The sequence below is a fragment of the Hakea prostrata genome, chromosome 6 (assembly GCF_041222555.1).
Source record: "Hakea prostrata isolate BN-2017 chromosome 6, UWA_Hpros_2, whole genome shotgun sequence".
NCBI lineage: Eukaryota > Viridiplantae > Streptophyta > Magnoliopsida > Proteales > Proteaceae > Hakea > Hakea prostrata.
In genome coordinates, this window is record NC_142605.1 from 40,050,097 (window position 1) to 40,064,749 (window position 14,653).

The 14,653-nt window shown below is 37.9% G+C and overlaps 1 protein-coding gene across 1 annotated transcript in view; it reads left to right on the forward strand.

Annotated features, from left to right (window-relative positions):
• The window catches only part of GMI1 (gamma-irradiation and mitomycin c induced 1), a 46,795-nt gene that overhangs the window by 12,022 nt on the left and 20,120 nt on the right, over window positions 1-14,653 (forward strand). Inside the window, exons 18-28 of the mRNA XM_089157956.1 lie at window positions 1,474-1,549; window positions 1,654-1,836; window positions 2,024-2,182; window positions 2,467-2,488; window positions 2,591-2,705; window positions 2,787-2,903; window positions 3,016-3,336; window positions 3,445-3,560; window positions 8,570-8,747; window positions 8,851-8,959; window positions 9,167-9,261. Coding sequence (XP_089014082.1) covers window positions 1,474-1,549; window positions 1,654-1,836; window positions 2,024-2,182; window positions 2,467-2,488; window positions 2,591-2,705; window positions 2,787-2,903; window positions 3,016-3,336; window positions 3,445-3,560; window positions 8,570-8,747; window positions 8,851-8,959; window positions 9,167-9,261 — 1,491 coding nt within the window. The remainder of the gene's footprint in view (window positions 1-1,473; window positions 1,550-1,653; window positions 1,837-2,023; window positions 2,183-2,466; window positions 2,489-2,590; window positions 2,706-2,786; window positions 2,904-3,015; window positions 3,337-3,444; window positions 3,561-8,569; window positions 8,748-8,850; window positions 8,960-9,166; window positions 9,262-14,653) is intronic.

Here is a 14,653-nt window from a genome sequence, read left to right on the forward strand (position 1 = left end):
AGAAACCGGGGGGGGGAATCCGCCTGCAAGAGGGAGGCCGAAAAGAGGAATCAAGACCCTAGATAACAACAATGAGCCTGTTCCTTGGGGTGGCCACAACCGGGGGATGGGGGATAGGTTGGAGTCTAGAGGAAACATCAAAACAGATGCCTTTCCAAATCAAGTCAATGCTGGCTAGCAATGCAACTTCATTGGAAGTTTCCATAAATAGCTCGAAATGGATGCTCTGAATCTAAATTAGTAGTGGCTTCTGGGGGGGGGTGTGATTGTGATGTTAATGTGGAAATGTTGTGTACTTCTTGGAGTAGGTACATATAAGAGTTGGCTTAAATCAGACATCGAGAAAGTACATGAAAAAGTTATATTTTTAGGCAGGGTTCACTATTCTTATCGCTGTTTCAGGTCTGCTTCCCCACCCCCCCCTTTCTATGTCTTGATGTTCATCATCCACACCTTCTAATATTCACTAACCAAAAAGATATGGAATTACATCAAATTTCCTAGGGAGGTGAAAAGTAACTTGGCTTATTCCCGTAGTACCCTTAATACATGACTCGAACAACCCAAACCTAAATCATATTCTAGCCCAAAGTAGAATAGGACCAGTGTTGAATAATCTTAGATTCTCTTTTCCCTTATACTTGCCACCTCCTCCTCCTATCACATTTAATTCCCTAACTCCTGAAACAGCTGCATTTCAATCATTAACTTGCATTGAAGAGTTCGTCAAACACCACCCTAACCATTCCTTATCAACACTCATCTTCATCTGCCATCAAAACTGGTCCTCGTTTCACCCTTAAACTTCATTTTCTGGGTCAGAGGGATTCATGTTTCAAACCATTCCTAGTAGAACCTCTCTGTCCCACATCACTCTTCCAGTCGTACAACTAAGTTTCTTGTTGTGGAACTTCTTTGATTAGGATGATGAAGCAAAACCAATGCCTTGCTGAAGCTAACTGCCTGATTCTCCTCTTGGTTAATTTCTCTTATTTTGTTCAAAAGACATCCTCTACCTCATTCTTGAACTGCAGCTGTTCTTTCAGCTACTTTTAGTTGGGTAGGTATATTAGAATGAGTTTATTTGGGGGAATTGTTGTTTTCAGAATGATCTGCTGTTTTTGTACTGTCGCAAAACATCTGTTTTGCCTAGTGGATGGATGATATTTCCATTCTAACTGCTGGATAGAGAGGACTTCTTGTAGATTAGCCACATTAATTTCAGTTCTAATTCAACTAAATACCCCCTCTTGTATTAGCACACATTCCATGAATGTCGATACATGTTACCAGTACTTTAGACTTACTGAGCACTCATATGGTTTGTATTAAATAAATATTAAATTGGTTGTCTCAGATTAATTTTGTGAATTGCAGAAACGTCCCCTTTTAATTGTTGTGTGAATAACTCCTCTTTGTGTAATTAAGAAAGAATATGTGCATTTGCATTTGATAGACTTGAAACTTTTGCAGACTGACCTTGCACATCATCATCCATATACTACTTCTTTGAAAAATTTTGGGAACAGACACCCTGAGAAAGAGAATGGTAACAGTCAATGCTGGTATCCATATATTATTTTTTCTAATTTCTCTTTGAGGTATCCCTCGATCTGCCCATTCATAATCATGCAAAAATTATGTGAGATGTAGATACACATGTTGAAATCTTTAGAGGTCCAAAGCCACTGAGTCTCTTACAACTTGAAAAAGAATATCAGGATTGGGTACTTGAAATGCACGATGGATATGATGAGGAAATAGATGGTGGGGATGATGAGCCTGTTCTTATTGTAAACCCTAGCAACAAGAAGGGACTTGGTATATCATCTGATGGTATGTTTATTTGGTGCTTTAAATTAATTCTACATTTGTATTTAAACATTTTTGCACTTTATGAAGTATCTTTTATTACTTTCATGAAATTCTATCTGATTTGCAAAACATATGGTATCAAATTATTATGGATATTCTTTGAATTTGCTTGCTATAATGTTGATTTCCAACCCTCTTTGACATTTAGTTGTTAGGGTACATAAGGTAATGAGAAGGAAAGGGGCATCTTGGAGATCTGGCCAGAAGGTGAAAATTCTTAAAGGGGCAGCAACTGGGTGCCATAAAAACAATGTATATGCAACCCTGGAATATATCTTGCTTGAAGGATTTCAAGGAGATGTGGGTGGTAAGTAACTTCTTTTAATAAGTAAAGGCACATTAACTTTTGTGATTGTGCGTGTTTGTGCGAAACATGTGGTCAGACATTGTTGTCAGTGTGATGTCTGTCATCATACGGATAAAACATTTTTTCTTTGTTCTTAGATGAACTATGTATTTGAAGTGTGCACTGCATGTATGGCTTATATAAGGGGTGTTTTTCGGGATCTATGAAATTATGGCGCATTATTTTCTCAAAGATAAACTAATGGTGATGATGTTTAATAATCCTATTTTCTTTAATGTTGATAGGGGAAGCTCGCCTTATTTGCAGGTAGGCTATTGCTTGAACTTGATTTCTTAGGAGTTACTATTCTATAACTTTCACTTTTGCTTCACTTATCCCCCTCATTGCCTGTGCCTGCTATCCTTACAGGCCACTTCATGTCCCAGATGATAAAGGGAGCTTTCTTTCTGTAAATGATGGATTTGCCAGCTTAGATGTTCGTGGCTCCATTTCCATTCCTGTTAATGTGATTGATGCTGGGAAGGTAATGCTTGTATCTATTGGCCCGATTCTCTTCTCCATTTTGATGATTTTGCATAGGTTTCTTCTAAATAGTTTACAATAGTTTGAAGCAATAAATGATGCTGAGTGGAATTTTCACATTGAGAAACGGCGTCAGAAAGCTCCTTCAACAATTGATATACTTAATGCTCAACATTGTCAGCAGTTGGAGCTGGATGGGGTAATGAGACTCAAGTCTATTCCACTTTGTATGTGTTATTTGTTGTTGTGATATCTCATGATCTCCCTCTAGTCATCCTATTTAATGGTAAAATGTCATATCAATGTTGTAGGCATTACCTGTTGGTGATCCAGTGTGTGCTGGAGATGTTCCTCCACAAAAAATTGTTGCCGTCATTAGGCCTGCTAATGTTTCCTCTTCGAGTGCCTCAAAAACTCTAGATCAAAAAGATATTGTGAAGGTTGATCAAGAGATGTGTATGGAAATTCAGTTTTCTTGTGATGGACAAGGATCTGAAGCCGGTGAACATATTTATGCTCAAAGAGTGAAGTCTTCATCATGGAGAGGATTTCATGGCTTATATATCTTTTCGCTTGAGAAAAAACTTCCTGTTTTTCAAAGAGCTGGTGTCTACAGATTTTCTTTTTCTGCTGTAAGTACTAAGCAAAACTGCCATGTGTTTTGGATTTTTTGTGTCTGGTTGCTTTATAAAATATTTCCTTATATATTTTTTTCTGCTTTGGAATTTTTTGTTTTTCAGAACTTTCCTGGTTATGGTGATAAACAGTGTGAAGAAAAGGTTACTGTGAAACCATCTTCTGTGGTTGGGAAATGGGAACTTGTAAATGTTGAAAGGTTCCTTTCACAGAATTTGAGGTATGAATATGACAAACTATGTATATCATCACTACACAATTTTTTTCTTTTTAAAAAATAAAAAATTATCCGTGGAAAATTCATCAAGAGTTAAAATTGTTTGGTAAATTGCAACATTTGAATACAATTATACTTGGCCAATGTTATCAAATCACCTGTGAGGTACTAAGCATTAGGGTGAGTAACCAGTATCCTGGTTGTCATCTAGGTAGACCCTTGGGGTTACCCATGGACAAAATGATCCAGACTTAATTAGGTTGCTCCTAGCCTCTTTACCTTACCTTTTGTAAATTTTCAATGCTGAAAAACACACCAGCATACCTCTTAATACATCCCCTCTCGCCCAAACCATGTTCTTTTGATATAAACATGTTTTTATCCTTATCTGACCTAAATGGGATCAAGTACTTGGGTCCTTCCAAAACAAAGCTGGGGGAGAACTGAGGCCCTCACAAAAGGTAAGGAATGTAGGAGGAATGCATGAGAGAAAGAATTATGAGGGAAAAAAGGTAAAATGAAAAAATGGAATTCACTAGTTTCAGATAACTATAACTCAATATTCTTTTGCCATCAAGGGGACAAGGTTGTCATCATTGTTGTGTATATGGATGATATAATTTTCTCTAGAAATGAAAAAGCTGACATTGAAGAGGCGAAGACCAAACTACATATACATTTCAAACTAAGGACCTAGGGGATCTTCACTATTTCTTGGGATAGAGGTAGTTTCCATTTTATGGAAAGGTATAGAGAGTGTAGGAAAGACCTTCATATGGTATTTTTACACCTAGAAAAAGCTTATGATAGAGTTCCTAAAGTGTTAATTTGGCAAGTACTAGAGAAAAGAAGTGTTGCAAGTAAATATGTAAACATAGTTAATGATATGTATGATGGTTCAATGACAAGTGTAAGAATAGTGGGGGGACAAAGTAATGAATTCCCAATTACAGTTGGGCTACATCAAGGATCACCTTTAAGGCCATATTTATTTGCACTTGTAATCGATTAATTAACCAAAGACATTCAAGATGAGGTCCCTTGGTGTATGCTTTTTGTTGATGATATTGTGTTGATAGATGAAACTCAAGTGGGGATTAATACCAAGTTAGAATCATGGATAACAACTTTGGAATCAGGAGACTTTAAATTAAGTAGAACAAAGGCAGAATATCTAGTTTGTAACTTTAGTCATGATCGGACAGATGATGAGATGATGAGATGATGAAACTTGATGATAAGGAGATTCCTCAGAGTGATTCTTTTAGGTACCTAGGTTCAATTATAAATAAAAGAGGTGATATAGAGGATGATGTTTCCCAAAGAATTATAATAGGGTAGGTGAAATGGAAAGGTACATCCGGGGTCTTGTGTGATCGATGTATTCCATTAAAGCTTAAAGGAAAGTTCTATAGGATTGTCGTTCGACCAACTATGATCTACGGTGCAGAGTGTTGGGCCGTCAAAAAGAATCATTTAGATAACTCAGTGTAGTAGAAATGAGGATGCTAAGATGGATGAGTGGCAAAACTAGGAAGGATAGGATAATGAATGATCATATTAGAGTTGGTTTGGGAGTTGCTCCCATAAGCGATAAGCTTCGGGAAAATCGTTTGAGGTGGCACAACCATGTTCAACAGAGACCTATAAATGCCCGTATAAGGAGAAGTTATATAATCCAGATTGAAGGAACTAGAAAAGCTAGGGGTAGACCTATGATAACCTTAAGATAAGTGGGGAGAAATGATATGCATAGCTTAGGCCTTGTATCTAGCATGACCTCAAGCAAAATTGATTGGAAGGCAAGAATCCATGTAGCTGACCCCATTTAGTTAGGACAAGGCTTATTGTTGTTGTTGTTGTTGTTGAGGTAGTTCGCAGCAAGAAAGGAATTAGCCTATCTCAATGCAAATATGTGTTGGAGCTTTTAAATGACATGAGGATGCTTGCTTCAAAGGCAGTGGATATTCCACAAAACCCTCACCAGAAGTTTGGGATTGATGATGGAGAACTATTGGATGGTGTCCATCGTTACATGAGACTGATTGGGAAGCTGATTTATCTTACTATTACAAGAGCTGATGTCACCTATGCTGTTGGAGTTTTGAGTTAGTTTATGCAGTCTCCTAGGAAAGCTCAGTGGAATGCTCCCATCTGTGTGCTTCAATATCTTAAGTGTTCTCCAGGCTAGTTGCTAATTTATGGTCCCTAAAAACATATGGATCTAGTAGCTTTGGGTAGGATTTAGTGGTGCCGACGATCTACTACTTGATATTGTATGGATGTTGGAGAAAACTTAATCACGTGGCAGTGTGAAAAGTAGAGTACTATTGCAAGGTCTAGTGTTGAAGTTGAGTATAAAGCCATGGCCCATACTGCTGCTGAACTCATGTGGCTTAGCTCATTGCTTCTTGAGTTGGGGTTTTCTATAGATTCTCCTACGAAAATGTTCTGTGACAATCAAGTTGCTGCCAAGGATTGGCATCTTGGTTTCAAGGCCAGTTTTGACCAGGCCAGAAACCGAGGTATGCTGGTTTCAACAGTAGGTTTCGATCAAAACTTGGAACATTTTGACCTAAGCTTTAACAGTAGGTTTCAACCCTTATACGATGTGTTTTTTATCTGATTTCTTGCCTCCTACCTATTAATAACATAATGAACTCAATGGAACTGGTATATTGCCAAGAAACCCCACCGAAAAAGTTATCATTTAAGTATACTAACACATGAGAGGTTCCGAGACATACAAACTTTGTAAAATGGAACGAATTGTATTGCATACAGGAATTGTTTGATAGACAAACCAAAAAATAAATATTTTTTTTGGATAGAAAATTACATGTACAACAGAATCCAATAACCAAAAACAAAGTCCCAGGCTTTGGTTCAAAGTTGAGTCCCTGGTTAGAAGTGGTGGATCCATCCCCAATCTATAGTAGTGTATGAATATTGGATGAAAGCTTCCTATGACATGTTATGCCTAACGTTGTCCAAGAATTAATTAACTATGTTTCTGTTGGTGGGATCATCAACATAATGTAGATATCCCATCCTAGGAAATGTGTCCTTAGGGAATATACTCCGTATGAGACCGCTTAAGCCATCAACAAAGCAAATTTTTTTTTTAAAAAAAGGGGAAGTTTGAAACAAATGTTGCAAGAATCTTCCAAAATCCCCAAAGGAGGAGCAAATGGTGTCATTGAAGGCAAAGGAGTTACTGATTCAGGGTGAAAAATAGGTTGAAATAAAAAAATAAGCCCAAAAAAAATGGTTTGGGTTTGAAACTCAAAGGGTGAAATCTGGCAGAATCTATCAAAACTTGAGGAATCTTGCAGGTTTTGGTGTTTCGACCCATATCGGTTGAAATTTTGACCGTTTAAGTCAAAATCTGGTACTTCTTTTTATTCCACCCAGGTTTCATCTTATTTTTTCAAAAACTGAAATTTAGATTGAAAGTTTGGTGGTTTCTATTGAAATTTATATCATGGTTGCTACCCATGTTGCAAGTAATCCTGTGTTCCATGAGCAGTTGAGCACACCAAACATATAGAGGTAGATTGCCACATTGTCAGAGATGTGTTAAGAAAGCTGATTGTCACTCCCTTTGTGTCCTCTTCAGATTAGTTGGCAGACATGCTTACCGAGAGCTGTTTGCTCCTAGTTTTCATATAATTGTACCAAGTTGAGCATGGGTGACTTTTATGTTCCAGCTTTGAGGGGAAGTATTGAAGTCTTGCGATGGCAGAATCTTCTTGTTCCAGTGGTGACAGCAAAAGGCCTTTTGGTCCTTGTGTTTCTTTAATTGTTTAGGTCTATTTCTCTTTGTAATTTTGCTGTTGTCATGAGTTAAGGTGCAGGCTTGTCCTTTTGTTTGGTTTTGAACTTGATAAGTTAGAGGCATGCAATTAGGAGAGTGATCAACCTAATCGCAGGCTGCTCCTTTGGCTTATGCAACTCCTTGTCCCTTTCCTTTTTGTCGTCTTCTTGTTCTTTCTCAATTCTTGGGTTGGTTACAGGGTTTTGGAGTCTAACATCCTTATCAGGTAGATAGCTTCCATCATGGATCTTCGTGGCATAAAATCAAGTTGATTCTTTGAGATTAAGTCTCTTTTCTCAGACAAGCTTCAATAACCTTCTTCCAACGATTTGTAAATCATTAATTTTATGCTTCTGTAGTTATTGTACCTTGGATATCATCCTTATCTTTTGTAGACCATAACTACAAAGCTCTTCCTATGCAATTGTTTGGCATTTTCTTTGTGGTTATTGCCTTATTTAATAACTAGGTTAACCGTTTACTCCACATATTTCTTAGGACTTCCCACACTTCTATTAGGATCTCATTGGACCTGGTGACTTCATTGTTTTCATCTTTTGTGAAGCTTCTTTATCTTTGTTGCATGAACACTTTTTACATACCAATGGTTTTTAGTGTTTTGATGACTATTGCGGCTAACCGGTTCAGTCATGCCTGAGTTTTCTCCATTTAAAAGTTCACAAATATATTCGTCCCGTCTCCTTATAGTGTCCTTATACCGTAGCTGTCATGGTGCCTAGTTGAGCAAGGTATCCAAGATGGGGAAGGATGAAGGTGGCATCAACCAAGGTGGCAAGGCAGCCGCTAGGTGACAAGAAGTGCCTAGATGCCTAGGGGACAGCTTGACAACTATACTTCATACTTCACTAACACTTTTCCAAATTCCCCCCCAGTACATACACTATATAAGACATGTTTGTGGTGCACATACGTTGTACTAGACTAAACAATTTGACTGATTGAATGGGTAGGGTGGTGCCTATGGACAAACAACTTGTGGCTTTGCTGTAATCTAGCCAAAAATGACAGTAGAGGCACTTCCCAGTTAGTCATTGCCTTGGCTGGTGTCACTTAGCCCCAAGAGTTCGTCTGGCTGAGTAGGTGACACCCGATTGTCATATTTTACCTCAGTAATTGCGTACTTCTGTTAATTACACATTTTTCCTCTTATTGATAAATATTATCTATTTGACAGTGTTGGTTCATTTCTTCCACCACTCTCTGTTGCTTGTTTTGATGCATACAACAATCGTATGCCATTCAAAGATGTTCCTGAAGTTCTGGTCAAACTAGTCATACAAAGAAGATCAGTTATCTCTGTTGACAAAGTGAAGTTTGAGCTCTCATCGGATAGAATGACTTTAAAGGTCAAGGTGTGCATTAGATTTCCATATGTTTCATTTTTGTTGATCTGGAGTTCTTTCAAATCTTATGATTTTGTTTAAGTGGATGCTTGAGTTTTACCTACTGGTGTAGGAAATGATGATTGAAAGCAGTGAGATAGACAAGATTCGGCCTGATTATAGATCCACCTTGGTAATAAGTTCTCCAGATGACTTGTTCTTTGTTCGTGTCCCATGTGAAGGTATTGTGCTTTACGGTAATGGCTATGTGTTAATGTACTTCTCTTTGTCTTACTCCCATGTCAAGGTACTGAACTTTATAATGATGGTTCTAGTGTTTTGTTGTACTTGTCAGCGAATGATGGGCATTTTGTTCTCTAGTAATGTTAGTATTATATGGAATTTGAGTTTCCTTTTCTCATCTAGATTACTGGTTTTTTCTGTATCAGTTGCTCCGGGACCTTTATGTCATGTCAGGATACAACCCTCAAATTTCAATGGATGCTTGCTTCCTGGGAAAGTGATTGAACATATTAAATTAGAGGTGATCTTGAACCTGTGGCATTAACAGTTTTTTGCACTCTGATGTTTGAAATATTGTTTCTCTGGATTGCATTTGAAATGGCAAGCATTGGTTCAAAAGATTATTCAAGAGTTTATGAAGGTGATTCAAAAGGAAGATTACCTCTAGAGAGAAGCTACCATCGCAATGATGCTTGGACATGAAGAAAAAGGGGAATTAAACTCTTCCATGCTTAATAGATTTCTGAAAGAACGAGAATTTTAACAGATAAGCGCTTGCTTATTTTTTATTTTATTATTATTATTATTTTTGCAAAATAATTTCATTGCCCACTTGAAAGCTAGAAATTCTATCCTCAAGATTCCTCTGGCACCCCCCTTATTGGGCCCATGCATGTGCAGGGACCATGTTCTTCATAGAAAATCATAGAAAGCGATATCTCAATATTTTTTTTTGGATGAATAAATAATTTGTTGGGTAATTGTATTACAATTCTTCAAACACACAAAAAGAAATTGCAATACAATTGAGAGATGAAGATCTTTAGCAAATCCGAAGAGCTTGTAGTTGCAACTGAACGAACCACCGATCGATGAGGTTGAGTCACACCTTGATGCTGTCTTTAAGGTAATTGATGCACCCTACTACCAAGGGTTCTTCGCACCACCACCTCCAAGATAAAGCAACCTCCAACTAGAAGATGAGGTAGTTCTTCCAGTCCCTTCAAGGAGCCAAAAGCTAGAGCACAACACTTAGACAACTCAAGAAAGAAATGAACTTTGTAAAACAAATAATGTGAGTGAGGAGTGTCACTATTTGCACACAATATGCAAGGAAGGGTTGGGTTTATATAGGCCCAAACCACACCTCCTCACAAGGGGAGAATCAATTCTCCACTAATGGAGAATCAATGGTTTGTCCCTCCTCCACTAATGTGAATAAACCCCCTTGACCTAACCTCCCCACTACTTGGGGAAGTAACTCTCATATTCACTTCTTTGGAATGAATAGGCTTTAACCCATTCAAAGACCTTAACCCCCACTCATGGTAATGGCCATGAATGGTCATGAAGTTGAAATGAGAAATAAAGGTCAAGAGTTAGAATTTGAGTAATTCCACCATTCAAGTTAGCCCACCTCATCACCATGATCAAGACCTTTAAGACCCATGACCAATGTCATGAAGAGCCTCATAACCGAAGTCATGAAGGGCCTCCTTTAACCATGGTCATGAAGGGCCTTCTTTACTCATGGTGCCTCATTACCACCCTTACCTCATGGTGCCTCATTACCACCCTTACCTCAAGGGTCCCACACACAAACAAAACAATTAAATAAAAGAAATGCAAAAACTAATTTGGAAACTTAATATATAGATAATATAGATTTTAATAAAAAACCTAACAATCCCCCACAAGTTTCAAAATTGCAAGAAAAGGACTTGTGTTGTGACTTTATTAGACACTAAAGGACACATCGTTGTAGGTGTCTTTCGGACTTGAACCTACACTAGGTCTAATGAGTCGCGCTACAAAGTACGGGTAGAGTCAGACTCCTTGAACCTTTCCTCATTAGTGTAGCTGACCGCCCCATCATCCATGTCCTAAAGGTCGACTTTTGGAGTTACCTTTTACACTACACATTGAACTTTTGAACCGGCCATGTCCCTTATCCTGGATTCATGAATGTTTAAAGAACTCACCTATAAGTTCTCATTGGCAGCGGCCAAACCACCTACATCCAGTTAGGTTAGTCTCTGATGTGCACCACAACTAACACACCCCCACATTCCTTGGGATTAGACTAATTAAGAGCTTCGCTCAACCTTACCCTTGTGGTAGTACTATTATCTTCATCTACACCCTAGAATGGAATAATTATAAATGGTAGTACTAAACCGGTCTTCCCATGACTTCGTTTGTACCCCTTGAACCTAATTCAGGTATTTAGCCTCTTCACATAGGTAGGGTGTCCATCATGTGACCCGAGGATTAGGCATTAACCCCATTCCTGTAGATGCAATACACAAGTTTTTGACAGACATAGCCTTTGTGAACATGTCAGCTTGATTCCTTTCTGACTTCACATAATCGATAGCTATCATTCCTTCATCTATGTACTGTCGCACAAGATTGTGTCTAAGGCGTATATGCCTCCTTTTACCATTGTACACCTTATTCTTGGCTAAGTGAATAGCCGCTTGGTTATCACAATGTAGTGATACCGATGGCGTCGGTTTTTCCCACAATAGTATATCCGCCATTAAACTTCTAAGCCATTCGGCCCCGTTTCTCGCCTTCTCTTAAGCTATGAACTCAGCTTCCATGGTAGAACCTGTTCCACATGATTGCTTTGTGGACTTCCAAGAGATTGCACCACCTGCTAGTGTAAACAAATACCCACTAGTGGCTAAGGATTCGTTTGTATCCGAAATCCAATTAGCATCGCAATACCCTTCTAAATCTGTTGGTTTACCACTATAGTGTAAACTATAGTCTATAGTACCTTTTAGGTACCTTAGTAATCTATCAATTGCACTCTAATGCTCTTTACTTGGATTTTGAGTATGCTGACTCAACTTTCCTACCGCAAGAGCAATATCCGGACTTGTACAATTCATAAGATATGAAGCTGAACCAATGATTTGTGCATACCTTTTCTGGTTCACTGGTTCACCCAAGTTCCTTTTCAAATGACATCCCACCTCAAAAGGTGTTTTGACTGCTGAAAGTTCATGGTAGCCATACTTTGTAAGTATGTTTTCCACATAACGAGCTTGAGATAGTGAAATACAATTCAAGGTAAATCCATTTGAAATTAGAGCCTTGTCTAATTTTTCATGCCATTGCTTAGGCGCTTGCTTCAATCCATATAAGGATTTTCGAAGCTTCAAACTTTTTGCTCTTGTCCTTTTACAATACAACCTTCTGGTTGTTTTATGTAAATTTCCTCTTCTAAATCACCATTTAGAATAGCAGTTTTTACATCCATTTGATGGATGACCAAGTTATGTATTGACGCTATTGCCAACATAACCCTTATTGAGGCAATTCTTGACACAGGGGCAAATGTGTCAAAATAATCGATGTTTGGTTTTTGCCTAAATCCCTTGATAACGAGTCTAGCCTTGAAACGATCAAGGGACCCATCACTTTTTAACTTCTTTCGAAATATCCACTTGGTCTCCAAAGTTTTTGAGCCAATTGGTAAATCTACCAATTCCCAAGTATTATTTGCCAAGATTGAATCAAGTTCACTCTTGATTGCCTCCTTCCAAAAGATGGCATCTAGTGATGTGATAGCCTCTTTATAATTAAGAGGATCCTTATCAACCAAGTAAACAAGCCACTCATCATCCTTATATTTGGGTCTTTTGAGTCGTTTGCTCGTTCTTGATTGATTTCCATCACTAATACCCAATTGATTGATATTCTCTTCAATTGGATCCAATTCCCCATTGATCAATTGGCTCTCCTTACTTATAGGTAAGGCGGAGTTAAAGGGGAATATTCTTTCAAAAAACTCAACGTCCCTTGATTCTATGATGCTATTTGGTTCAATAACATCATCCATGGATTTAATTACCATGAATCGGTATGCCGTGCTATTTATCGCATACCCCAAGAATACACAATCACATGTTTTGGGACCTAGTTTCCTTTTCTTGGAATCCGGTAATAACACCTTGGCCAAACAGCCCCAAACACGTAAATGTTTTATACTTGGTTTTCTACCAAACCATTTTTCAAATGGAACCATACCGGTCTTGTTATGTGGGATTCTATTTAATAGATAACATGAAGTCAACATGGCTTCCCCCCACATATCAAGTGGTACATTTGAACTCAAAATAATGGAGTTCATCATCTCTTTAAGAGATCTATTTTTCCTTTCCGCTACCCCATTTGATTCCGGTTGGTAAGGAGCGGTCGTTTCATGGATAATTCCATTTTCTTCACAAAACTTATCAAGATTAAAATACTCAGTCCCTCTATCGGTTCTAAGTCTTTTAATCTTCTTGCCAAGTTGATTTTCAACTTCCGTTTTGTAAGATATAAATGCCTTTCCGGCCTCATCCTTTGATTTGAGCAAATAAATCATGGTATATCTAGAATAATCATCTATGAAGGTGATAACATAATTGTTTCCTCCCATTGACTCATATGACTTATAGTCACTTAAGTCACTATGGATCAATTCCAAAAGATCACTCTTTCTATCCATAGTCTTGTGAGGCATTTTGGTTAACTTAGCCTCCACACAAGTTTTACACTTGTCCTTGGGAGATTCCACCTTTTCAGTGATCATCCCTAACTTGCATAGTTTGGTGATATATTTTACACTACTATGACCTAACCTACCATGCCACAAATCAAAAGAATTAGACGAAACAACAAAGTAAGCAGAAGAGGTACTTGCCTTTTCAATTACAACATTGTAAATACTAAGTACAAACAATCCCTCACTAAGATATCCCTTTCCCACAAATACATTGTTTTTAGTGATAATTGCCTTATCACTTTCAAAAGCCAACTTCATTCCTACGTTATTAAGCAAAGGAATTGAAATTAAATTTCGCCTAATATCCGGCACATGGAGAACATTGGTGAGAACAATAGTTTTTCCCGAAGTAAGTTTCAAAGTCACCTTACCTTTTCCCATAACAGGGGCACTTTGGGAGTTTCCCATAAATACCTTATCATCATTCGAGCCCATGGAATAGGAGGAAAACATCTTGAGATCACCACAGATATGTCTTGTAGCACCGCTATCCAATACTCAATCCTTTGGTTTTTCAACCAAATTGGCTTCTGTGATCATAGCTACAAACACATCATCTTCAACTAGGTTCACCTTTTCAACTTTTTTCTTCTTGAACCTACAATCTTTCTTAAAATGGCCAACCTTTCCACAAACAAAACAAGTCAATTTCTTCTTCTTAGAAGACTCATCATATTCTTGATGACTTTTCCTCTTCTTGTTTTGCTTGTTGGTTTCCACCAAGTTCGCTTTTAGGCAACTTTCTCCAAGGTCTTTTTCACCTTTGTCTTTGAACCGGTTCCTTTCTTCAATCTTGATCCTTACAACCAACTGGTCTAAGGTCAATCCTGTCTTCTTATGTTTCATAGACATCTTGAAAGCATTCCATGAAGGTGGAAGTTTCTCAATCAAGGCACCGGTTACAAATTCTTCAGGTAAGACCATTTTCTCTTTTGCTAACTTTCCAACCACAATTTGAAATAAATCAATTTGGGTTGATATTTTGTCACTATCTTTCATAGTAAAATTTAGAAAGCTAGCCACCAAGTATTTCTTTGAACCAGCATCTTCAAGAGAATACTTTTTAACCAAAGCATCCCAAATCGAATAGGCATATTCTAATGAACTATACACATGGTATAAGTCATTAGAT